Genomic DNA, 26,694 nt, shown 5'->3' on the forward strand with positions numbered 1-26,694 from the left:
GCTGGATGCTGGGGGACAACGGCTACGGCCTCGCTTCCTGGCTCATGACCCCCCCCCCCCCCCCCCCCTCCCCTCAGGAACACTCAGACAGAAGCTGAGCAGCAGTACAGTACAATGACAGCCATATAGTCACACGCAATATCGTCGAAAAGACAATTGGAGTACTCAAGCAGCGCTTTCGATGTCTGGACCACTCAGGAGGCAGCTTGCAATATCACCCTGAGCAGGTCTCTGAGTTCATAGTGGTGTGCTGCATGTTACACAACTTGGCCATCATGAGGGGGACAGGAATTGCCACAGGAGACTATAGAATCACCTGAGGAGAGGAGGGAGGGAGGAGGTGACGAGGGAATGAGGACGAGGAGTCTGGCGATGACCACTCCCAACACCACAGGGGAAGCCTCATGGAGCTTTCGCCACTGCAAAAGTGTTACGTTAGCAGCTCATAAATCAACGCTTTGCTTGAACAGTGAGAGTTACGTTTCACCTTCACCACAGATTATCGTTGAGTTTTACCCTTCATTTTCTGAAAGTTAGACACAGTACAAGAATGGTTTTAAAATTTTATAAAATGTTGTAAACTTTGAAAAATGTAATAAATAATTTTTTTAAACTTCAAAGATTTAAATTTTTTTTGCAACAACAACAAAACAACAACTACAAGAACGACATCAACAGCAAGAACAAAAACAGCAATAAGACATCAGCTCTCACCCTGTACTTCTTTTACCTGCAGCCAAGACTCCCACCGCCTTCCTACTCTTCACCCCCGAACGCATCCCCTGGTACCTCTGCCCCTATCCACGTTGTGATAAGGACGCTGTGCAGCAAGGCATCCAGAGCGCTACTGTTGTCAGGGGATAAACGTTGGCGGCTCCATGTGTGGATCCACTTGAGAAACGCGGGGTATGGAAGACCTGGCTTCTGAGAAGGAAGGCAGTTCTACCTCCCCACCCACAGGTGTTGTCACTCTGGGTGGTGTGACACTTGGGGGTGCAGTGCCAAAATGCAAGACCAGCAATTGCTGCAGGGCATTGACAGACTCGCATACTTCCCTCAAAGCCGCAGTCTGCTCCGACATGTCCGCCGATTGTCCGGCCGATCGCGCGGCGATGTTGTCGGAAATTCCTTCCAGGGCCCGGAGGAGCTCTCGACCTTGATCAACGCTCTCCCTAGACCGTCCCACCACGTCAAGGTTTGCGGCAGCCTGTCTGACAGCACGGCCGCTTTGCCAACTCAACCTCCGTGGACACGGCATATGGGGTTGTGCACTCGGGGTGCGTTGTGCACACCACTTGGTCCCACTTCATCTGTGGAGGGGAACCCATGGAAGATGGATCCTTCTAAGGGAGTGTTAGCCGCAGGTAAAATATCCCCCGCTTGTCCCACTAAAAACACATGGTCCTCCACCTGCAGCCCCAACCTCTGCTCCTCCTCCTCCCCCTCCAACAACATCCCCCCCACCCCACAACAGCTTCTTCATCTGTATCTTCAAGATGAAGAACAAACCCCTAATCTTCCTCTCTCCTCTTGGTTTTCGCCTCGCACCATGTACCATTGAGGAGTATGCGTCTCAGCTGCAAAATAGAAAACATACGAGTGGTTAGCAGCAGGAGAGGGGGAAAGGTGATATGAGTACGGTCACATACCGCAGACTTATTTGAAGGACTGCATTATATGTCGAGAGACACTACGTAAAATTACTGTAACCCTAAATGACCCTAAGCCGAATTCACATTCACTACATGACATTCTGTTACATGATACAAACATTAAATTATGTGACACCTTCACAGCCCATGGATTTTTCATCACTTATCTTCAACTACAGGATCAGCACCCCCGTAGGTATCTGTCCTGTCATGGGCACCCACCACGGCTGCCGCACGATTCTCTGCCTCGGCTAAATGTAAGAAATTGGATGGGCCGCCACCCACTCCCCCCCCCCAGCTCGGCCCGATTTGTAGATAGTTTCCTCTGTAAAAATGACAATAGCAATACTTAAGCAAATTGCCCGTTTGCTGTGGTGGCGCGCACTGATCGCCATCAAAGCTCTTGTAACATACTGTGTGCATTTAATACAGCCATTTAAAAATCTGTCCCATTAAGCGGCACGTGGTTCATGAGGAAAACATCGAAGTGCAGAAAACATCTCAGAAAGCCACCTTTAAAAAATAATTCAAGCTAAATAAGGTGCAACATTAATCTTACCTACATAAACATGTGCAAGGAGTACATGAATAGAAATAATACTTACTCTCGCGGACGCAACTAGGTCACTCCACCGTTTCCGGCACCGCTGGCTCCCCCGGTGGCTATGATCAGATGCGGACACAGCCTCAGCAACTGCCGACCAAATTCTGCGCATTACAGGTGATGGGGGCTTTCCCCTGCCACCCCTGGACAATTGTCCCCACCAGGCCTCAGCTTCCACTACCAGTGCCTCCAGGACGTCCAAACTAAATTTATGAGCCCTTTGACAGCCCACCATTCGAAGTCGAAGCTCTGGCTGGGGCTGCTGCGAATGTTGTGCCAATTGCTGCATACTGAATTTGATATTTGATTTTAATATTCCTTTCGCTCATTCGATAAAATGGCCTCCTCTCTCTCTCTCTCTCTCTCTCTCTGCCCCCTGACCAGAATCGTCAGGAAATAACTCATCTGAGAAAAGGACAGTAAGACTGAGGGAGAAGGAGAAATAAAAAATGGGACACTGTTGTTAAATCGAAGTTACTGAGACAAGAGAGAAATAGAGGCTTGTTAGAGATGCTGAAGGGAGAATGTAAAGACAGCGAGAGTGAAAAATTATTTAAATAGAAAACAGAAGGCATACCTCAAACAATCAAGGACATCCAGAGAAGCAGCGAAAAAAAAACAGACATGTCTAGCAGCAGAGACACAGAGAGCGCGGGGATGTTGCACAATGGTGTGGTCTGCAGCTCAATGGTTGGAGCTCGCAGTGTCTCTCTCTCTCACTCTGAGTCAGGCACGGATTCTCCGTCTCTGGAGCCATCGCACACTACACACTGCATTTTATTTTTCTTGCAGGGATGAAGAGACCGAGTCAGCAAGGGTGCAGGGGAGCAATGCAACCGGTGGGTGCGCTTCGTAAGCACCTAGTGTTGGTGGTTGGGGGGGGGGGGGGGGGGGGGGGGGGAATGGTGGGAGCTTGGGGGAAGAGCACACCAAGCAACGGCCTCGGAGGGAGCACCGGAGAGAGGAGGAGAGGCTAGCCCAAGGTAAGGCCATGTCGGGGAGAGGAGGAACGGGTGGGTACTGATGAACGTGTGCAAAAATACCACTCAGTTTACTTTCAGTGTTGCACGTTGAAAAATATGAAATACAGTTAGCCCTACCACTGGTTTTATTTGATGAAAATAGCGTCTTTTGAGTGCGAGTGGTATTTCAGTGGTTTAAAAAAAAAACTTGATTTTTAAATACCACCGGAAAACCAGTGGTAGGGCCAAGTGATGAAAATCCAGCCCATCGAGTGGTCAATTCTAGGCACAAACCAGTGTCCTATCACTCCGCAGTATAACACACTCGAGCTGCAGTGTGGTGCACAAGCACAATGTCTCTAACTATCAACAAATCAGGCATGTAACGAACGACAATTACAATCATTGCTCAATTCCTCCTCCCTCGATTTCTCCCCCCCCGGAGTGGATATGGGGCAAGGGCAGGATTGGCCTCAGCTGTTGTCAAACAGGCTGTTGACAAGCACTTCTATCCGGCTACAGACAGTGACACCTTCTGCAAATGCTGTGAAAAGTGTAAGTGCCACGTGTTGTGCGTGGCAGAGCAGCCACTATTCTCGTTGGCCATGGGCATTGTAAAGAGGGGCCGTCTCTCGGGTCCTTGATCTGTTTAATCTGGTTTCAAATTTGGTAATCGAGGCTAAAGGTTAACCTTTCAGAGATGTAATTCTTGGTGGGAGAGAGAGACAAGTCTCGCACGTGAATAATGACCATTTGGAAAGAGCCGTGAGGAGGAAAAACTGGCACTCATGGAAGTATACCCCAACAAACAGCAAATATCTATAGGAAAAGAAAGGGCGAGAAGACAATTGCACAAAAAGAAAAGTAGCATCAGTTAAAATGGTAACAAGGTTTAAATTAATGAAGGCAGGTTGCATAAACTTAGTTTGTATTTCCTTAAGTTTAGAAGGTCGAGGGTGATCTAAACGAGGTGTTTAAAATGATGAAGGGATTTGATAAGATAGACACAGAGAAACTATTCCCTCTAGTGGGGGAATCTAGAACCAGTTGGGGTGAAATCGGGAAGCATTGGTTTTGCAAAGGTCAGTGGAAATCAAGAACACTCTCTTCCAAAAGGCAGTCAATGTTGGGTCAAATTGACATTTTCCAGACTGAGATTAATAGATTGTGGTTCGGTAAGGGTATCAAAAGAGAATGGAGTAAGGCAGATTAATGGAGTTGAGGTACAGATCAGCCATTATCAAATTGAAAGGCCGAACAGGGGCTGAATGGCCTACACTCGTTATTATGTAACTGTTACCAGTGTATCGACCATTTACACCTCTAAAGTACAAACATTGGTAAAATATAGTAGAAAGCAAAAAAAACTAGCTTCACAAGATGTTCTTGGCATTTATAAAGAAAGAAGTTTAAATCCACTTGCCCATGTGTGTTCACAATGCTATAGTCTGTCTATGCAACCAAAAAAAAATCCAATGGCCAACTACACACCAATGCCAATTCTCTCTACACGGCTTTACTCCCCATTTATGTATTAGATACACTGAATTATAAAAGCAAGTATACTGTGCCAGCAAAGTATTGAGATGTTGTAACTGGGGAATAACTTAAAAAAAAAATTCGTTCAGGGAATGTGGGCAAGGCCAGCATTTATTGCCCATCCCTAACTGCCGTCGAGAAAGTGGTGGTGAGCCACTTTCTTGAACCGCTGGACTTCATGTAATGAAGGTACTTCCTCGGTGCTGTTGGGAGGGAGTTCCAGGATTTTGTCCCAGCGACGATGAAGGAGCGGCGATATATTTCAAAGTCAGGATGGTGTGTGACTTGGAGGAAAACTTGCAGCTGATGGTGTTCCCATGAGCCTGCTGCCCTTGTCTTTCAAGGTGGTAAAGGTCGCAGGTTAGGGAGGTGCTGTCAAAAGAAGCCTTGGTGAGTTGCTGCAGTGCATCTTGTAGATGGTGCACACTGCAGCCACGGTAAGCTGGTAGTAGAGGGAGTGAATGTTTATGGTGGTGGATGTGATGCCAATCAAGTGGGCTGCTTGGTCCTGGATGGTGTAGAGATTCTTGAGTGTTGTTGGAGCTGCACTCATCCAGGCAAGTGGAGAGTATTCCATCACACTCCTGATTTGTGCCTTGTGGAAAGGCATTGGGGAGTCAGGAGATGAGACACTCGCTGCAGAATATCCAGCTTCTGACCTGCTCTTCCGTCCATATTATGCATGTGGACGGTCCAGTCAAGTTTCTGGTCAATGGTGAGCCCCAGGATGTTGATGGGGGAATTTGGCGATGGCAATGCCGTTGAACGTCAGGGGGCGGTGGTTAGACTCTCGCTTGTTGGAGATAGTCTTGCCTGGCACTTGTGGCGAGAATGTTACTTGCCACTTACCAGCCAAAGTCTGAATGTTGTCTAGGTCTTGCTGCATGCCGGTATGGGCTGCTTCATTATCTGAGGAGTTGCGAATGGAACTGAGCACTGCAATCATCAGCGAACATCCCCACGTCTGATCTTATGATGAAGGGAAGGTGATTGATGAAGCAGCTGAAGATGGTTGGGCCGAGGACACTGCCCTGAGGAATTCCTACAGCGAGGTCTCGGGGTTGAAATGATTGGCCTCCAACAACCACAACCAGCTTCCTTTGTGCTAGGTATGACTCCAGCCAGTGGAGTTTTTTCCCCCGGATTCCCATTGACTTCAATTTTACTAGGGCTCCTTGATGCCACACCCAGTCAAATGCTGCCTTGATATCAAGGGCAGTTACTCTCATCTCACCTTTGGAATTCAGCTCTTTTTTGTCCATGTTTGGACCAGAGTGGTCCTGCTAGAACCCAAACTGAGCATCGGTGAGCAGGTTATTGGGGAGTATGTGCCGCTTGATAGCACTGTCGACGACATATTCCATCATTTTGCTGATGATTGAGAGTAGACTGATGGGGCGGTATTTGGTCAGATTGGATTTGCCCTTCTTTTTGTGGACAGGGCATACCTGGGCAGTTTTCCACAATGTCAGGTAGATGCCAGTGTTGCAGCTGTACTGGAATAGCTTGGCTAGAGGCACGGCTAGTTCTGGAGCACAAGTCTTCAGCATCACAGCCAGTATGCTGTCAGGCCCCATAGCCTCTGCTGTATCCAGTGCGCTCAGCCACTTCTTGATATTACGTGAAGTGAATCGAATTGGCTGAAAACTGGCATCTGCAATGGTGGGGACCTTGGGAGGAGGCCGATATGGATCATCCACTCAGTACGTGTCTGAATATGGTTGCAAATGCTTCAGCCTTGTCTTTTGCACTTGTGTACTGGGCTCCACCATCATTGGGCATGGGGATATTCATGCAGCCTCTGCCTCCAGTTAGTTTTTTTAATTGTCCACTGCCATTCACAACTGGATGTCCTTCCACTCATTGATAAACAGAAGCCCATCATTCTTGCTGCACATTTCAATTTTACATTTAACATCCTGAAGAACATCTAGCACCAACTGAATTCATTAAACCCTGGTTTATTAAATCCATGAATAAAGTACTAATTTACAGTTAATCTGCACAACAAAGCTGGATAATATACATTATGTTGTTACTAATTCGGGTGGTTTAATTCTTTTTTTTGCTAGAAAGCTATTAGAGTAACCTACGAAAACTTGCATGGATCTAAATGTAGGCATTAATGCTTTTAGCCCCAATTACTCACACAGGAGTTTGACAAGTAACTGAAAAGTTCTTACCTTTGCTCATACCTGTAAAGGAGCCAAAGCAGCAGATCTCATATTGGCTTAACAGCAGCTGAAAAACAAGTTTTAAAAAAATACAATTAGCAAATATATTTGTGGCAATTGTTCAAAATACACCAGACTGCCTCAATACTAAAGTATGTAAACAATATTGCTCTTTATATATTGTCTTTCCACTCAATTTGCATTTATATAGTACCTCCAACATTGACAATGGCCCAAGCTGCTTTAGAAGGGGCAGAAAAGTTTGGGCAAAAAGGTAAAATAAAGGTGGAGAGAGATGTGACTAGGCAGAGAGGCTTAAGAAGGGAGTTCCAGAGAATGGAGCCGAGCCAGCTGAAGGTTCTACCAGTGGCACACGAGGCCAGAGTTAAAAGGTGAAGGGCCGAGAAGGCGATACAAGGCTGAAGAGTGAGTTGGTCCCAAAATTAGAGTAGGCAAAGCCTTGGAGAAATTTGAAGACGAAGACAGGGAATTTTAAATTTCACTTGTTGGGATAACAGGAACCAGTGCAGATCAGTGAGAACAGGGGTAACAGGCGACCAGGACTTAGCAGGGCAGGATGCAGGCGGCCGAGTTTTGGGCAAGTCAAGAGTTTATGGAGTGAAGGAGTGATGGCTAATAACAAGGATGTTAAGGAAGTTGAGACTAGAGGTGATAAAAACATGGATGAGGGTTTCACTATTGGAAGAGGGCTGGATGGGTACTGTTGCAGAGGTGGAAATAAGAAGTCTTGGTGATGAATGGATGTGCAAAACATTTTGATTTTCAAACCTTGGTGAACAAAGATTTGCTTATCTGGCCAAAACAGGAAACATTTTGCTGATTAGAGTCAATGGGGATGGTAAACATGGAATCAAAAGACTTAAAGAGCGGCAGTTGGCGAGAGGCGGGAGCAGCATCGGAGCGGCCTATAAAAGGCCCAGCGGGAGCTCGAGAGTCAGCGGCAGTTGGCGAGAGGCGGGAGCAGCGTCAGAGCGGCCTATAAAAGGCACAGCGGGAGCTCGACAGTCAGCGGCAGTTGGCGAGAGGCGGGAGCGGCCTATAAAAGGCCCAGCGGGAGCTCGACAGTCAGCGGCAGTTGGTGAGAGGCGGGAGCAGCGTCGGAGCGGCCTATAAAAGGCGTACCGGTGCAGCTACAGCAGGAGAGAAAGCAAAAAAAAAGTAGAAAGGAATCAAAAGGTGACGTCACAGCCAATGGGGTAAGTGATTGGCTGGTGATTGGTGAGTAGCTTTTCTTTTTATATCAGTAAGTAAACTGTAACATTGTTATTACCAATTTAAGGGTATCTAAGGGTTAAGGCATGGCAGGAGAGCTTGGTCACGTGATATGCTCCTCCTGTGCCATGTGGGAACTCGGACGCTTCCGGTGTCCCTGATGACTACGTGTGTAAGAAGTGTATCCATCTCCTGATGGACCGCGTTGCGGAATTGGAGCTGAGGGTGGATTCACTCTGGAGCATCCACGATGCTGAGAATGACATAAGTGGCACGTGTAGTGAGTTGGTCTTACCGCATGAGAAGGATCCACAGCCAGCTAGGGAATGGAAGACCAGCAGGAAGAGTAGTACAAAGAAGGTAGTGCAGGGGTCCCATCTGGTCATCCCCCTGCAAAACAGATACACTGTTTTGAGTGCTGTTGAGGGAGATGACTCATTAGGGGAGAGCAAACAGCAGCCAAGTTCATGGCACCGTGGCTGGTTCTGTTGTACAGGAGGGCATAAAAAAGAGTGGGAGAGTGATAGTGATAGGGGATTCAATCATAAGGGAAATAGATAGGCGTTTCTGCGGCCGCAATCGAGACTCCAGGATGGTATGTTGCCTCCCTGGTGCAAGGGTCAAGGATGTCTCCGAGCGAGTGCAGGACATTCTGAAAAGGGAGGGAGAACAGCCAGTTGTCGTGGTGCACATTGGTACCAACAACATAGGTAAAAAAAGGGATAAGGTCCTACGAGACGAATTTAAGGAGCTAGGAGTTAAATTAAAAAGTAGGACCTCAAAAGTAGTAATCTCGGGATTGCTACCAGTGCCACGTGCTAGTCAGGGTAGAAATCGCAGGATAGCACAGATGAATACGTGGCTTGAGCAGTGGTGCAGCAGGGAGGGATTCAAATTCGTGGGGCATTGGAACAGGTTCTGGGGGAGGTGGGACCAGTACAAACCGGACGGTTGGCACTTGGGCAGGAACGGAACCAATGTCCTAGGGGGAGTGTTTGCTAGTGCTGTTGGTGAGGAGTTAAACTAATATGGCAGGGGGATGGGAACCAATACAGGGAGACAGAGGGAAACAAAAAGGAGACAAAAACAAAAGACAGAAAAGAGATGAGTAAAAGTGGAGGACAGAGAAACCAAAGGCAAGAAACAAAAAGGGCCACTGAATATAAAAGGGCTGCAGGAGGGGTAAAAACTAAAAATCATGGTTTAAAAACTAGGATGAAAACACTACCTAAATGCACGCAGCATTAGAAATAAAGTAAATGAGTTGACGGCACAAATCATTACAAATGGGTATGATTTGGTGGCCATTACAGAGACATGGTTGCAAGGTGGCCAGGACTGGGAATTAAACGTACAGGGGTATCTGACGATTCGGAAAGATAGGCAGGAAGGGAAGGGAGGTGGGGTAGCTCTGTTAATAAAGGATGATATCAGGGCAGTTGTGAGGGATGATATTGGCTCCAATGAACAAAATGTTGAATCATTGTGGGTGGAGATTAGAGAAAGTAAGGGGAAAAAGTCACTGTTCGGCGTAGTTTATAGGCCCCCAAATAATAACTTCATGGTGGGGCGGGCAATAATCAAGGGAATAATGGAGGCATGTGAAAAAGGAACGGCAGTAGTTATGGGGGATTTTAACCGACATATCGATTGGTCAAATCAAATCGCAGGGGGTAGCCTGGAGGAGGAATTCATAGAATGCATACGGAATTGTTTCTTAGAACAGTATGTAACAGAGCCTACAAGGGAGCAAGCCATTTTAACGAGACAGGAAAAATAAACGATCTCCTCGTAAAAGATCCTCTCGGAATGAGTGATCACAATATGGTTGAATTTGTAATACAGATAGAGGTTGAGGAAGTTGTGTCAGAAACGAGCGTACTATGCTTAAACAAAGGAGACTACAGTGGGATGAGGGCAGAGTTGGCTAAAGTAGACTGGAAACAAGGTCTAAACGGTGGCACAATTGAGGAACAGTGGAGGACTTTTAAGGAGCTCTTTCATAATGCGCAACAAAAATATATTCCAGTGAAAAAGAAGTCGGCAAGAGAAGAGATAACCAGCCGTGGATAACCAAGGAAATAAAGGAAAGTATCAAATCAAAGACCAATGCGTATAAGGTGGCCAAGGTTAGTGGGAAACTAGAGGATTGGGAAGATTTTAAGCAACAGCAAAGAATGACTAAAAAAGCAATAAAGAAAGGGAAGATAGATTACGAAGGTAAACTTGCGCAAAACATAAAAACAAATAGTCAAAGCTTTTACAGATATATAAAACGGAAAAGAGAGACTAAAGTAAATGTTGGTCTCTTAGAAGATGAAAAGGGGGATTTAATAATGGGAATGTGGAAATGGCTGAGACCGTAAACAATTATTTTGCTTCGGTCTTCACAGTGGAAGACACAAAAACCATGCCAAAAATTGCTGGTCATAGGAATGTGGGAAGGGAGGACCTTGAGATGATCACTATCACTAGGGAGGTAGTGCTGGACAGACTAATGGGACTGAAGGTAGACAAGTCCCCTGGTCCTGATGAAATGCATCCCAGGGTATTAAAAGAGATGGCGGAAGTTATAGCAGATGCATTTGTTATAATCTACCAAAATTCTCTGGACTCTGGGGAGGTACCAGCGGATTGGAGAGCAGCTAATGTAACGCCTCTGTTTAAAAAAGGGGGCAGGCAAAAGGCAGGTAACTATAGGCCGGTTAGTTTAACATCTGTAGTGGGGAAAATGCTTGAAACTATCATTAAGGAAGAAATAGCGGGACATCTGGATAGGAATAGTGCAATCAAGCAGACGCAGCATGGATTCATGAAAGGGAAATCATGTTTAACTAACTTACTGGAATTCTTTGAGGATATAACGAGCATGGTGGATAGAGGTGTACCGATGGATGTGGTGTATTTAGATTTCCAAAAGGCATTCGATAAGGTGCCACACAAAAGGTTACTGCAGAAGATAAAGGTACGCGGAGTCAGAGGAAATGTATTAGCATGGATAGAGAATTGACTGGCGAACAGAAAGCAGAGAGTCGGGATAAATGGGTCCTTTTCGGGTTGGAAATCAGTGGTTAGTGGTGTGCCACAGGGATCACTACTGGGACCACAACTGTTTACAATATACATAGATGACCTAGAAGAGGGGACAGAGTCTAGTGCAACAAAATTTGCAGATGACACAAAGATTAGTGGGAAAGCGGGTTGTGTAGAGGACTCAGAGAGGCTGCAAGGAGATTTAGATAGGTTAAGCGAATGGGCTAAGGTTTGGCAGATGGAATACAATGTCGGAAAGTGTGAGGTCATCCACCTTGGGAAAAACAGTAAAAGGGAATATTATTTGAATGGGGAGAAATTACAACATGCTGTGGTGCAGAGGGACCTGGGGGTCCTTGTGCATGAATCCCAAAAGGTTAGTTTGCAGGTGCAGCAGGTAATCAGGAAGGCGAATGGAATGTTGGCCTTCATTGCGAGAGGGATGGAGTACAAAAGCAGGGAGGTGTTGCTGCAACTGTATAAGGTATTGGTAAGGCCGCACCTGGAATACTGCGTGCAGTTTTGGTCACCTTACTTAAGGAAGGATATACTAGCTTTGGAAGGGGTACGGAGACGATTCACTAGGCTGATTCGAGAAATGAGGGGGTTACCTTATGATGATAGATTGAGTAGACTGGGTCTTTACTCCTTGGAGTTCAGAAGGATGAGGGGTAATCTTATAGAAACATTTAAAATCATGAAAGGGATAGACAAGATAGAGGCAGAGAGGTTGTTTCCATTGGTGGGGGAGACTAGAACTAGGGGGCACAGCCTCAAAATACGGAGGAGCCAATTTAAAACCGAGTTGAGAAAGAATTTCTTCTCCCAGAGGGTTGTGAATCTGTGGAATTCTCTGCCCAAGGAAGCAGTTGAGGCTGGCTCATTGAATGTTTTCAAGTCAAAGATAGATAGATTTTTAAGCAATAAGGGAATTAAGGGTTACGGGGAGAGGGCGGGTAAGTGGAGCTGAGTCCACGACCAGATCAGCCATGATCTTATTGAATGGCGGAGCAGGCTCGAGAGGCTAGATGGCCTACTCCTGCTCCTAATTCTTATGTTCTTATGTTCTTAATTCTTCGCATTAACAATTGAGGAGATAAGAAATGGTCTGTAACTCCAGACTATTTTGGTTTAAATTTTATTACAGAGCCTTCTCTAAAGAGGCGTATGAATAATCTCGTAATTGCTATGGGTTGCATCTGCCACAAAAATGTTACCAACCCAAGATTTAATTAAGAAAAAACCTCCACGGTAATAAAATCTTTGGTAACAAATGTAGATGATGTAAAGTGCAGGAAAATTGTTATTCACTAATAAGACTCTCTAAACAGTTTTGACAACCAGATCCAGACAGTTGTTGTTCTGCCTCTGGTGAAAACCACTGCTGTGACTTTCCATCTTTAAGTTTAAGCTGGTAGCCAAACTACAATTCCCCACATACACATTTCACAGCAGTGCAAGCACAGCTGGTATGAACAATCTATACTATTTCAGATGGCCATTAGCTGCTAAATTATTTGATCAAAAGAAATTGAAGTAATCAATTGACAAAAAGGCAGCACAGACAAGTCAGCTTTGGGACTGTCGCCACTTAAAAAAAAAAAATTGGAAAGCAAGTATGTGTGTCAGTTATCGATTTGACTTCCACCAAAGGGGTGGAGGAAAGGGAAAGAACAGCTGCCATTAGGAATTCAATCTGCGATCTTACTTTTCCCTCTGCTGTTTTTCTTGCTTTTCTTGGGCCTTTGTGGTTTCTTCCATTGATTACATCACCTTGCACCTCAAACTCATGCTGTAACATTTCAGAACAGAAATATAGAATATTCTAACAGCTTGAAAAACTGCAATTTGTTTTGACAATACCAAAATGTCTCAGCAATGCTACACACTTTGGGGCCAAAATTGCCCTTTTTTAAGGCCTGTTACCGCCTCTAATGGGGCAGTAAGGCCTTACCGACTGGGTGCGACCCCATCTGCAACTGCTCCCGGGCTGAGGGGGCGACAGAAACAGGTTTCTTCCACGCCCAGACTTTTCGCCCTGTCTGGTGCTCCAACCTCTTGTCGGCCGCACGCCGACCCCTTTTCCACCCGGTGAGGGAAATTGCCAGTGGCTGGGCGGTGTGGACACCTTTAAAGGGGAGGGTCTACCGCCACGCTCTTAATTGTCGGCAGTCTCTGCAGTCAGCCGACAATGGCGGCTGCGGATTCGGCCGGGCCGCCAATAGGCAGCCTGGCACCCCCTCTTGGCCGCTGATCCGGCTGAACCCTTCCCTAGTGGCCCAGTCGGCGCCGCGGAGGCCTAACTGCCTCGCAACGTCCCTCCCCTTTAACTGAAGGGGGAGGGTCGTTGCTACGCACCAGCGCGACGCTAAATGACACCGCCCACCATCCGCCCTGCTCCCGACTCTCTTCCACCAGTTCATTTTTTACAAAAGGGCCAAATTTCGATCGATTCTCGCCCCATCTATTCTGGCAGTAGTCGGAGCGGATAATTTAATTCGAACTATCCGCCCCAGGGCAATTTCCAGCCCATTATATTTTAATAGTTTTCTAACTTGTAGATTACACAAGAGTAACAAAAAGAAAAAAAATTTTAAATTCGGAAATTAATTTCTATTGTTGAATAGATTATAAAACCACCTCCACCTCAGGAGAACACCCTCCCAGTAAGGGCCCCACATTACAGTACTAGAGCAGCAGCATAGAGGGAGCTTTATGTTACATCTAGTCTAGGTTGTAGCCAAACAGTTGAAGGGTGTTGCTTTGAGGGATTGAAACACCTTTTCACATCACCGTGATGAGCATAAAAATCACCCAGAAAATAACCTACAATGTATTCTTAAGCATCCTTGTGAAGCAAATCAAGGTAGATATGATCTAATATTTCTGCAAACTGTAACATAATTCACAAACAGTCAGAACATCTGAACAGAAATAAGTGCATTTTGCACACTTGTGGATATTTTTTAATCACGGATTTGGTGGTGGGAGATGAATTAGAAACTTATGACCACGAGTATTGATCCACTTCAGTTAGCTTGTTTTCTTTCCATTGTAATAAATAGCCCTCCTAATGCAAGCATTTTGCAACCCAGATAGCTTCCATTCTGAATTTGGTACAAACTTTTGACTAAAAATAAAATTGATAGCAATCATTTTATGATTATAAAATTCTATCTGCATTCAGGTCATTACATGAGCAATGTATCCATTCTCAGCTATAAACTGTCCTTTTCTTGCTTGGAAACAGAAGGGCTGCGGTACAATGATGTTGTTCGGTGTCAACATCATCTTGTCTGAGATAACCCATTGCATATTTGTGATTCAGTTGGTGTATTGTAGATTCTAATGCAACCAGAAAGTCAGAGTTGTTCAAGATAGCACTTAAAATGGATCACAAGACCACACGGGTGCCTTTAATGTTACACTTGACAAAGTACACAATATTTGCTGCAATTCGCAGATATGCAAATCATTTAACTGGTTGTAATCCAAATACAATAGGACTATCAAAACACGGACATGGTAGTGGCAAGATTAGAAAGAAGCCAGTGACACATGCTCTGGCTTCTGTATTGCAAACCGATAACGCAAAATTGATTATGCATCTAATCTCCATTGCAGAATTTGTTTTTGTCCGCAAGTGGTATACAGAGTTTATATTAAATATACAAAGGGGAGTAATAAAATAGATAGAATGATACGGCTATGGAATAGGATAACAGCAGGTTTCAATCCTGAGTTCACTCCCAGGTTATACGGGCTATGGTGGAACTGATGTGAAACTAATCCAATGTTATTAAAAGCATTAAACCAAAATAAAGCCTCATGTTGCACGTCTGAAATTTCCTGTCTAAATAACCAAAAGTGAAAATTAATATTCAAATCAGTGGGCTGGGAATGGTCAAAAGTAATGCACTGGAGATGAACAAACCATAAGCTAGTAATGTCATTAGCCTCAGCAATTGTACAAACAGAGGCTTTTACAGGTGTTTAAGCCTTTGTGGACTCATTTCTGCTTGACCAAAATTATAAATATTGTTCATACCATAATGCAAACTAATGTTCTCTATAAAAAAAAAGCAACCTTACCTCATCAATTACTGTGCCTTCTCTGAAACACTCAATGATCCCTGAAAACAAATCATTGCAGTCAATTTTGCAAGTAAGATACAATCAGAGTTAAGATTTCAGTCATCAGGTAATAATAATCAGTTTTCAATTCGAGAGGCTATCATGGTTTGACAAAGCTGATCTGTAGCCGTTAGCTTTAGATCAGTGGTAGGAATTTCACTGAGTCAGAATATCATGGGTTCAAGCTTCTAATGTAATTATTACATCAGTTTACTTATCATACTTTAGCAAATTGTACTTACATTGATAACTGACAACCCATCTCCTCCCTGCTATTCCCATGAAGTACTTCAGTGTCCTCTCACAAACTAAATCTGTATCTAAATTGTAAGTCAGGAGAAAAACACAGCATTAACACACCAACTTGGTTTTGGCAATAATTTTAACATTTTTCCAACACAGAACGTCCAATACATATGTAGCTGGCTCACAGATCTTCCTTATTTTCTATATTCTTTGTCACCAGCAAGTATACAATTTACACTGTCCTTGGATCCTGAGATATCTTGCATTTGTATTTAAAGATTAACTAAACTGCACAAACCAACGCCTCATTAATAATCCACAATGAACAGCCAAGTTAAGTTGCTTTTTATTGCCATGCCATACAAAGTTTGGATATTACTGGGATCCTAGGAACAACAGTAACTAAACAAATATTAAGCACACAATTTTGGTACAATTGCAACCAAAACTGAGGCAAGTGTTTCAACAAATCAGCAAGAAGCCCTTATTAAAAAAAAATACACCGCTCCCTCATGTCTATATGAGAGCTTCCCATTTGATATTTTTACATTTACCTACTAGTGCACATCAGTGGAAGGAATGTTCTACCTATACTTATTGTTACATTCGTGAAGGAAAAGGGACTAGAGGGATATGGGGGTAGGATAGGAAAAGGTAATTCGAGTGGGAGGAGGCTCCCGAGAAGTAAAACCACTGGCATGGACTAGTTGGGTCGAATGGCCCATTTCTGTGCTGTAGATTCGAGGTAATTCTATGATTCCCCTACTTCAAACACTCATTTTCTTCCTTGAATTCAAAAATATTAAAATTATAAAGTTTGCAAAATAATACTGCACCTGTTTTCATGATGACATGGGTTGTACTGGGTGAAAAATTACTGAGGAACGAGGCCCCTGTTTTTCTTGCAAATGTTTCAACCAATAGCTGAAGTCGGGAGGGAAAAAAAACGAGACTCATTTACATACACAAGTTAATAACAAACTCTTACCGTGACAAGTTATTATTACTTAATTCAGCTACTTCTGCAATTAACTCAATTTTTTTTCTAGGATCTTCAATTACGAAACATGTTAATGCCATTGGTACATGGAAACAAACCAGAAGTTGTCTTCTGAAAAGATAGGTGGATCAGTCTGGTCCACACTTATAAAAGCAGTAAGTAGGATAATAAGATCAAGGATTGGAAACCTCTCCCACCCTCGCGGCACTGATAATCCAGCACCTTTACTGAACCCAACTCTTAAATTTTTATACAATACTGTATAATTTTAACAAACATAAAAGGAAGCGAGATCCCTTGGCAAATTGACAATGAAAAAAGGTGCTTTCAAAACCCAAAGGATATCCTCAGCAACATGAATGAGAGAGAATGTTGGTGGCAAATGAGGTTATCCCACAAATTATGTTTTTTTTTTAAAGTGGGCAGGAAAAAGTGGCTCAGCTTGTAGATAATTACATCTCATTGTTTAACTGCGATACTCCATCAAAGTCAGTTCCCTGTCATCAGTGACATTAGCATACAGAACTGAGCAATGTCACGGTCGTCAGGTTTTAGCATTTCTCTCAGTATGTGTGATAACAGCCACATTCAATGGTTGAATATATAAATTAATCCTTTATCCATTTTAACTTCAAAATTGGTTTCATAGCTTTTACCGTACTCGTGTTGAAAGCAAAGATGCCAGCATGTGTTTACGCATATAAATATGACATCTCAAAAGAGCTCTCGAATTCCAATTATATTTGCCTTCTAGCTCTAGCTCTGTGTATGTTTGACGCAATAGGTTACCCCAAGATGAATTATATATTTCGACCACTTTTGTGCCTAGTGTCAGGATATATTGTGGGCAAGTTAAAGTGATGAGTTCTTCCAATAGTATGTTTCAAACACATTTTTAAAAAAAAATTAAAACACGGCTGAATTCCATCCTCTCCTCTTTTCCTTCCTCCCCTGCTTAACTGTGCAATTTCTGTTTTTATTGGCTTCTTAAAGGGCTATTCTGTGTGGCAAACTCAAATTTTACATAATTTTGACTATTCTGACCATGGAACAGTTCAACCTCACTTCAACCTTAGAATAGACAACAAAGTGGACCCACTGCACACCAGGAATGAAAGAAATACATTATGTATTGTATATAAAGCAAAGAAAATACCAAAAGTGAGATTAAGGATGCACAGTAAGTCGATCAAGCAGATGCGCTCAAACTTTGCCACCTACACTATACAACATCCTCGAAACTCTGATGGAAATAAAGCGTTTAACTCATGCGCAGATATCTGCTATTTGACACAAAATGGTTATTATGCTGGAACAATTATCATCTTTTAATAACTAGATATCATTGTGGATGGTAAGGTGCAAGATAGGAGCAACCCAAAAACCAGGACTGGATTTTGCAAAAGTCAAACCTCTGGAATAGGCTTGATTACAAAGAACTCGTCTCCATTATAATAAACTTGTGTCTGTAGATTTCAGATACTCTGCATTATATAGCTGTAGAAAATCAATAATCAGATATCATTCTAAGAGGCATATAGTACTCTGGTTTTAATACTGCAGTGTTTGTCACTTATTTTACAGCAATTTTCTGTGGGGTCAGGCTTCATTCCAGGTTTATTCATGTCATGTGCTTTCAGTAAGTCAATAATGAAGTTCAGGGACACTCAGTGTCTCAAAATATGCACATTTCCCCAGAACCTCTGCACGTTCTGCCAATGAACGTCACAATGTAAAGTTACGCAGCATATTTTGTTGCATCTTGGTAAATGCCACAAATTTAGACAAGTTAATAGGTAATTTAAATAGATGCCATCACCATTAACATCCTGCTCGCTTCTATCCTCCTGCAGTATTTTTGTGGAATATCTTTAACAATTGAGTGCTGATGACATTGGGGGAACTAGCTTGAAAGAGTTGCTGAGCTCAACAGTATAAAGGAGCTGAATTAACAGGAAAGCTGAACTACCTCTGGGTTGATGATCATAACTGTTAATTCAGCTCCCTCCCATGGTCAGTTTCAGTAATTCCTCATTGTCAATGCTCAAGAGATTTGATCAGACAAGGCTGCAACAAAATTAAGTGGAGAGTCAACAGAAAGGCAGAAAAAAAAAGTTAATTATTTATAACTGTTAGCTTTTCCCCAGGAGACAGTGTTAATGGCACTGTGTGTTTAAATTTGCAGAGGATTAAAATGTTCATTTGCTTCTGAAAATATTAACATTCACTGATTTAAACTTACAATTTCATGTTTGTTCAGCCCTGAAGCCACAAAGGACATTTTTCTTTGAATTGTCACAACTGCGTTCTTGGTGGAGTTTGAACTTTTGTTGAAAACAGGAGACAACGGAAGAGAAGATCTGTTCTGCGTCAGGTAGGACATTGCCCTTTGGTGGCTCGTCTGGTGTTGGGGCTGTGACATGCTTGGGCTGCCAGCTTTGCCCTGTGCAGGCTGACATCCCACCACAAGAGACAACACGGAAGGACTTCTAACTGGCACCAAAACGCAGTCCCTCTTTCCTGTGCTTTCGAATTCCTGCGTCCATGCAACGTCTCTTAGCAGCTCCTCACCACCAGCATCAACATTTTCTTGAAGAACAAACACATTGATTAGCAATGTTGTAAAAGGCGTAGAACCTGGACATTTTTGGACAAGAATCCTTGCCCATAGAATTTAGCTGGCAGAGCTCCTAAAGGGGATTTTAGAGAAGTCAAGACTAGGCAACGACTGAGTGATGATCCAGTGTGGTAGTGTTGTTTTAAAAAGATAAATTTTACGCCATTTAAGCATGGAGTTCTTGCAATACTTAAGGGAAAGAGAAGATTGATTTCACACTCAATTAACCGCTTCCTATTTGCTAGTTTGAAAACTTGCCTTTTTTGAAGATCACTATTCAGGACTAGTTATAGAATAATTCATTGTGAATACAGGTGCAGCGTCAAGAATCCGGAGTTTCCGGAATCTGGGACAATTGGTGGCAGGGTTGTCCGGAATCCACAAAACGTTCTGGAATCCGGTGCAGACGACCCTGCCGACCTCGGGCCTCGCCGCCGTTGCCTTTACCTCGGGGCCTCCTCGGCGAGGCCCTGCCCGACGACGACCACCTCGGCGAGGCCAGGCTGCCCTCTCAGCTCCTCAGCGGGAATCCCCCGCCTGAACAGCTCCTCAGCGGGAATCCCCCGCCTGAACAGCTCCTCAGCGGGAATCCCCCGCCTGAACAGCTCCTCAGCGGGAATCCCCCGCCTGAACAGCTCCTCAGCGGGAATTCCCCCCCCTCCCCCCCTTTCTGACGTTCCAAAATCCAGAACTACCCGAACCTGAGCTCGGGCGTTTCCGGATTCATGACGTCAGAAACAAATCGAAAGCCCGCAATCCGAATGGCCTCGGTCCTGGATTTTAGATGCTGCACCTGTATATGAAAAAGTGCCCCACCATTTTGAATAAAGATTTAACCCCAACTTAGATGCAGTGCAGCAAAGTTGATGAATTGCAAGGAAGAGCTCAAGTCATCTGCCAAAGTAAGGATCCAACAAATCTTCAGCTGGTCAGGTTTCACTTGCAATCAAGCCATAAACTGGTGCATTTTACCTGCATTTTCACTTTCTGGCTACCTTCCATGGTGAGTATTTGGCAGGACTGTTAGAGCACTGTTGACACAGTAACATTTATGCCAAGCAATGACCATCTCCAACAAGTGAGTGTCTAACCACTGCCTCTTGACATTCAATGGCAATACCATCACCGAATCCCCCACCATAAACATCCAGCAGGGGGTGGGGGTCACCATTGACCAGAAGTCAAGTCACAAAAATAATGTGGCCACAAGAGCAGGTCAGAGGCTGGGTATTCTGCAGCGAGTGTCTCACCTTCTGACTCCCCAAAGCCTTTCCACCATCTACAAGGCACAAGTCAGGAGTGTGATGGAATACTCTCCATCTGCAGCTCCAACAACATTCAAGAAGCTTGACACCATCCAGGATGAAGCAGCCCAGTTAATTGGCACCCCATCCACCACCTTAAACATTCACTCCCTTCACCATTGGCACACTGTGGCTGCAGTGTGTACCATCTACAAGATGCACTGCAGCAACTTGCCTAGGCTTCTTTGACAGCAACTTCCCAACCCCTGACCTCTACCACGTTGAAGAACATGGCAGCAGGTACATGGGAACACCATCCAAGTTACACAACATCCTGACTTGGAAATATATCATCGTTCCTTCATCGCCGCTGGGTCAAAATCCTGGAACTCACTCCCTCCCACTAACAGCTCGAGTACCTTCACCACACGGACTGCAGCGGTTCAAGAAGGTGGCTCACCACCACCGTTATAATCTACCAAAATTCTCTGGACTCTGGGGAGGTACCAGCGGATTGGAAAGCAGATAATGTAATGCCTCTGTTTAAAAAAGGGGGCAGACAAAAGGCAGGTAACTATAGGCCGGTTAGTTTAACATCTGTAGTGGGGAAAATGCTTGAAGCTATCATTAAGGAAGAAATAGCGGGACATCTAGATAGGAATAGTGCAATCAAGCAGACGCAGCATGGATTCATGAAGGGGAAATCATGTTTAACTAATTTACTGGAATTCTTTGAGGATATAACGAGCATGGTGGATAGAGGTGTACCGATGGATGTGGTGTATTTAGATTTCCAAAAGGCATTCGATAAGGTGCCACACAAAAGGTTACTGCAGAAGATAGAGGTACGCGGAGTCAGAGGAAATGTATTAGCATGGATAGAGAATTGGCTGGCGAACAGAAAGCAGAGAGTCGGGATAAATGGGTCCTTTTCGGGTTGGAAATCAGTGGTTAGTGGTGTGCCACAGGGATCGGTGCTGGGACCACAACTGTTTACAATATGCATAGATGACCTGGAAGAAGGGACAGAGTGTAGTGTAACAAAATTTGCAGATGACACAAAGATTAGTGGGAAAGCGGGTTGTGTAGAGGACACAGAGAGGCTGCAAAGAGATTTAGATAGGTTAAGCGAATGGGCTAAGGTTTGGCAGATGGAATACAATGTCGGAAAGTGTGAGGTCATCCACCTTGGGGGAAAAAAAAAAAAACAGTAAAAGGGAATATTATTTGAATGGGGAGAAATTACAACATGCTGAGGTGCAGAGGGACCTGGGGGTCCTTGTGCATGAATCCCAAAAAGTTAGTTTGCAGGTGCAGCAGGTAATCAGGAAGGCGAATGGAATGTTGGCCTTCACTGCGAGAGGGATGGAGTACAAAAGCAGGGAGGTCCTGCTGCAACTGTATAGGGTATTGGTGAGGCCGCACCTGGAGTACTGCGTGCAGTTTTGGTCACCTTATTTAAGGAAGGATATACTGGCTTTGGAGGGGGTACAGAGACGATTCACTAGGCTGATTCCGGAGATGAGGGGGTTACCTTATGATAGATTGAATAGACTGGGTCTTTACTCGTTGGAGTTCAGAAGAATGAGGGGTGATCTTATAGAAACATTTAAAATCATGAAAGGGATAGACAGGATAGAGGCAGAGAGGTTGTTTCCACTGGTAGGGGAGACTAGAACTAGAGGGCACAGCCTCAAAATACGGGGGGAGCCAATTTAAAACCGAGTTGAGAAGGAATTTCTTCTCCCAGAGGGTTGTGAATCTGTGGAATTCTCTACCCAAGGAAGCAGTTGAGGATCACAGAAAGATAGATTTTTAACCAATAAGGGAATTAAGGGTTATGGGGAGAGGGCGGGTAAGTGGAGCTGAGTCCACGGCCAGATCAGCCATGATCTTATTGAATGGCGGAGCGGGCTCGAGGGGCTAGATGGCCTACTCCTGTTCCTAATTCTTATGTTCTTATGTTCTCAAGGGCAATTAGGGATGTGCAATAAATGCTGGCTTTGCCAGCAACACCCACATCCCAGGAACAAATTAAAAAAATGTCCTAGGGAGGAGAAAGCAGAGTTGCCCCAGCTGCAGCACTAATGTGTACCAAGCAGCACATTATTAGGTCTTCATGGTTTGAGCTCCTTCTCCACCCCCACCCCTTGGAGACTCTAGCATCTGTAACAGAGGTATGGGGCGAGGGGGGGGGGGGGGGGTTGGGAAAAGAGGATGGTACCATTGCAAAGTTTTCAAACCACCGTAACAACACATTTATATATTTCTGAATCGTCTCCTGAAGAAATTCTCCAATACCAGCTTCTGATCACTGTGCTATAAAACTGTCCCAGTTATATTGCAAGCCATGTTTTGCAGCAGCTGGTGCCACTGCAAATGGTTCACAAGGGGAAATATAGCATTGAGCCCTCAAAAAGAACATAGAATATATAAAGGGATCTTCAAAAAGTGCCAGAGTAGAATAATCAACCAGTAGAATGAAGTGAGAGTTTTGATTGTGGAAGCTGAAGTGCTTTGAATGAAGGAGGAAAACCATACATTTTTCATTTATTTAACCTCTACATACAAACAAGAGAATACCAATTTTCTGCAGAACCCTGAGCCAAAATCCCCAAGATCTACAAGTTCAGGCTAGCTGGATCTCTGCAGCGCTTATGAATTGGAGGTTTGGACAAGATAATACTTAAAGCATGCAGACTGTGCCATGTCACTTTGCTCCACTCCTAGGCAAATCGTTACAGATTGCACCAATTGTTTTGTGTTACATTACTGTGGTGCTTTTGTTGCATATCGAACATATTTAGATTTTTTTTCCTGACTTTAAAGTAAACTCTTGTGGATCTTTTGATTCTGTGTGCTTTCCTTTATATGAAAAATACCTTCATTCTCCGAGTTTATTTGCTCCTTCATCTCCTCTTTCTTTTGTGCTGCACTGGGAGAGCAAGGCATTTCTCCTGGAGAACGTGCTTTAGATTGGAATTGGTTAAGCGAGCCATTCACTGCTTGAAATCTCTCTGGTATTTGCCTAATTTCCAAATCCATAAGAGGTTTTGGGCTGACAAGAGGGGAAAAAAAATGACTCAGTTAAAAATATGTTGGTCCAATAATCTGGAATCTACAAGTTTGTGCAACATTAACACAAGGCAGTTATTCTGTTTATCTATTTATTCTCGTTCCCAAGATACTTGGAACACACGAACATTACAAAATACTCCAACTAAGCTGTTGTTTGTAACCAGAAAAGCAGTGCCAAACATTCTTTTTTCGGCAATACTTCACACAGGAATATTTCCAATGCTATGACAAACTGTTTGGCAGAGATAATGCTGCCAGTAACAGTACTTCAGGATAAGACTCAAACCATGGCTCAACTCATACTTGGAGAAAACAAAGAGACAATGGAACTATCATCTGGTTAAGCACTATCTGAAACATTAAACTTCTGTTCAGATTCTGAACAACTTGCTGTGCATTTCTGGGATTTTTTTTTATAAACGGGTCAGCTGTGGCTCAGTGGGTAGCACCCTCGCCTCCGAGTCAGAAGGTTGTGGGGTTCAAGTTCCACTCCAGAGACTTAAGCACAAAACTCTAGGCTGACACTCCAGTACAGTACTGAGGGAGTGCGACGTTAAACGCACGCCCCATCTGCTCTCTCGGATGGGCTGTAAAAGATCCCATGGCATTATTTCGAAGATGAGCAGGGGTGTTATCCCCAGTGTTCTTGCCAATATTTATCCCTCAACCAACATCACTAAAAACAGATCAATCTGGTCATTATCACATTGCTGTTTGTGCACAAATTGGCTGCCACATTTCTTACATTACAACAGTGACTACACTTCAGAATTACTTCATTGGCTGTAAAGTACTTTGGGACGTCCGGTGGTAGTGAAAGGCGCTATATAAATGCAAATTTTTCTCTTATTTCAAGTTTCCAGCATTTATAATTTTCTGTTTCACTCTATTAGTTATCCTGTGGAGCAGCCAATTAGAATTATTAGTTTCAACAACTTTTAAATCAAACATGGGTCATAATTAGTAGCCACCTCTACTGGCTGCATACTTCTTTGTAGTTCATTAGGGAACAAGTATATGCCATTTAATCTATTTTTTTTGTGTTAGAATACTCCTATGAATCCTCCTGTGAAGGATGTTTTACTGTTAAAGGCGCTATATAAATACAAGTTGTTGTTATCAAGTTAGGACAATGTTGGATAATTGCAGGACAACAATAAATGTCGGACTGGTCAGCATCCAGCAAGGAAACATACTGTCCGTTATGGCTATTCAAATATACAAGAAAAAGAAAGACTGTACACACATTCAACACCTACACGTTATTTCTTTAGTCAGGAATGTACGCAAATTGAAACAAAATATTTTAGAAACCATTTGGATTTTGGAACTTTACCATTCAGTCTGCTCTTTGTCCCCATGTGTAAAGGTTATGCTTGTATTTAGCTGTGGTTGAGGTCTTATGGCCTCAATTGTTGGAAGACATTTTGATTTTGATCTGCTTTGCAAATGCTCAGTATCCACCAGGTGAAATGCAGCAGTAACTGTTAACACAAGGAACAAGGGGTTTGTAATTATATACTTTTAACTATACATGGAAGTTACAGCACGGAAGCAAGCCTTTCATCCCAATGGTATCCGCATGGTTTTAGATAATGCTGAAATTTCATATTTTCTTCTTAAACAATGTGATTACAAAAATTGATCAAATCATATATTTAAAAAAACCAGCATAATTCATAAATGCTGCAAGTGGATTATGAAGGTTTGTCTAACTGATAAAAAGTAACCTGGTGATACCCTGCTACCTGTGTAATATGTATGGATTTGTTCTTTAATTAATTTAAGTTAAGTTAAAAATCTTAACTTTTCTAGTTAAGATCTCCCATTGTCCTTAATGCGAATGGTCTAAGAGGCGTGGGAAAACCAACAAGGGATAAAATCAGGGAATAAAAAAAAAAAAAGAGGGTCTGGACCCACATAAGAAAATGCATATATTATTTAAAAAAAAAAACACATTTCTATGTTAAATGTTATTTTAACGTAGTAGTAAGCCGACAATTTGCAGAAAGTGGTAATTTTACAGCAGTAAGGAAGTGTCTTGCAATGTAGAACAAACTGAAGGATTTAATGGAAATCATGCATAAGTTTCAAAGTTAATGAAATAATTCAGAATTCGGGGGGGGGTAGAGTGGAGAAAAAGTGACAGATGCTATGAGTAAATTCAGAAGCACAATTTGAATAAAATATAAAGTGGTTTTCACAGACAGATTACTGAATTTTTTATTTGTGCCTGTGAAATATATAGGGTCTGAATTAAAAAAAAAAACGTCACAGGCAATAACTAAAAATTGTTGGTCATCCTTTCAAAACCCGCACGACCATGCCAAAGCACTGGATGAAAACACGTCATTAGATACGGTCTATCTAGAGGGATCAAGGGGTATGGAGAGAAATCAGGAAAGGGGTACTGAGGTGAATGATCAGCCATGATCTTATCGAATGGTGGTGCAGGCTCGAAGGGCCGAATGGCCTACTCCTGTACCTATTTTCTATGTTTCTAGAGAATACCAATGGGGCAGATAGTTGGCCACAAGAATGATAAATGTGGTGGATTTAAAAAAAAAAATGATATAGAAGTAGCTGATAGAGAATTTCTTTGACCTTAATGATCTGGCATGATTAAAAACCATTTGGAAAGGGAAGAAACATTAATTCAACTGCTCTTCAAAAGGAAGTTGCACTCACGATTACATTTGTTGCATCAGATGCCAGGGTATAGATTTGACTAACTCAAGACTATACTACATCTGCTATCTTGTAGCAATAGTCTTGCGTTAAACCTAATTCTCAACAACAAATAAATGATCATTTGGAAACCCATTTGCAGTTAAGAGCTTGAAATCCTTGTTGGAATAGCATTTTATAAACAGGTACAAGATCCCAAGCTAATCAATCGTATGTGTTTCTGACAAAAACACTGGGATGCTTTTGGACACCATACCTTATGGTTATCCACGTGATGGTAATGGTAGCGGTTCTCGTGTTGGACTGTATAGCCACCTAAGAACTCATGTTAAGAGTGGAAGCAAGTCTTCCTTGATTCAGGGGGACTGCCTATGACGACGAATGAGTCAAAAGCCACATGTGGTGTCGCAAGGTAGAGTGCTATTATCTACATGCAATTATTTCATTGATTCCAGATGGAATTCATTTGAAACTACTAAAATGTGAATCC

At 43.3% G+C, this 26,694-nt stretch overlaps 1 protein-coding gene across 3 annotated transcripts in view; it reads right to left on the bottom strand.

Annotated features, from left to right (window-relative positions):
* Positions 1 to 26,694, bottom strand: part of LOC139233819 (breast cancer type 1 susceptibility protein homolog) — a 105,655-nt gene that overhangs the window by 13,154 nt on the left and 65,807 nt on the right. For 2 of the 3 annotated variants that reach the window (XM_070864370.1, XM_070864368.1), the window contains 8 exons: positions 24,853 to 25,000; positions 23,321 to 23,496; positions 18,820 to 19,166; positions 16,414 to 16,501; positions 15,574 to 15,651; positions 15,290 to 15,330; positions 12,906 to 12,989; positions 6,941 to 6,998 (listed from right to left, as the gene is read on the bottom strand). In XM_070864370.1, coding sequence (XP_070720471.1) covers positions 6,941 to 6,998; positions 12,906 to 12,989; positions 15,290 to 15,330; positions 15,574 to 15,651; positions 16,414 to 16,501; positions 18,820 to 19,166; positions 23,321 to 23,496; positions 24,853 to 25,000 — 1,020 coding nt within the window. The remainder of the gene's footprint in view (positions 1 to 6,940; positions 6,999 to 12,905; positions 12,990 to 15,289; positions 15,331 to 15,573; positions 15,652 to 16,413; positions 16,502 to 18,819; positions 19,167 to 23,320; positions 23,497 to 24,852; positions 25,001 to 26,694) is intronic. The other variant, XM_070864369.1, reaches the window with a different exon arrangement.

The sequence above is a fragment of the Pristiophorus japonicus genome, chromosome 21, assembly GCF_044704955.1.
Source record: "Pristiophorus japonicus isolate sPriJap1 chromosome 21, sPriJap1.hap1, whole genome shotgun sequence".
NCBI classification, from domain to species: Eukaryota; Metazoa; Chordata; class Chondrichthyes; family Pristiophoridae; genus Pristiophorus; species Pristiophorus japonicus.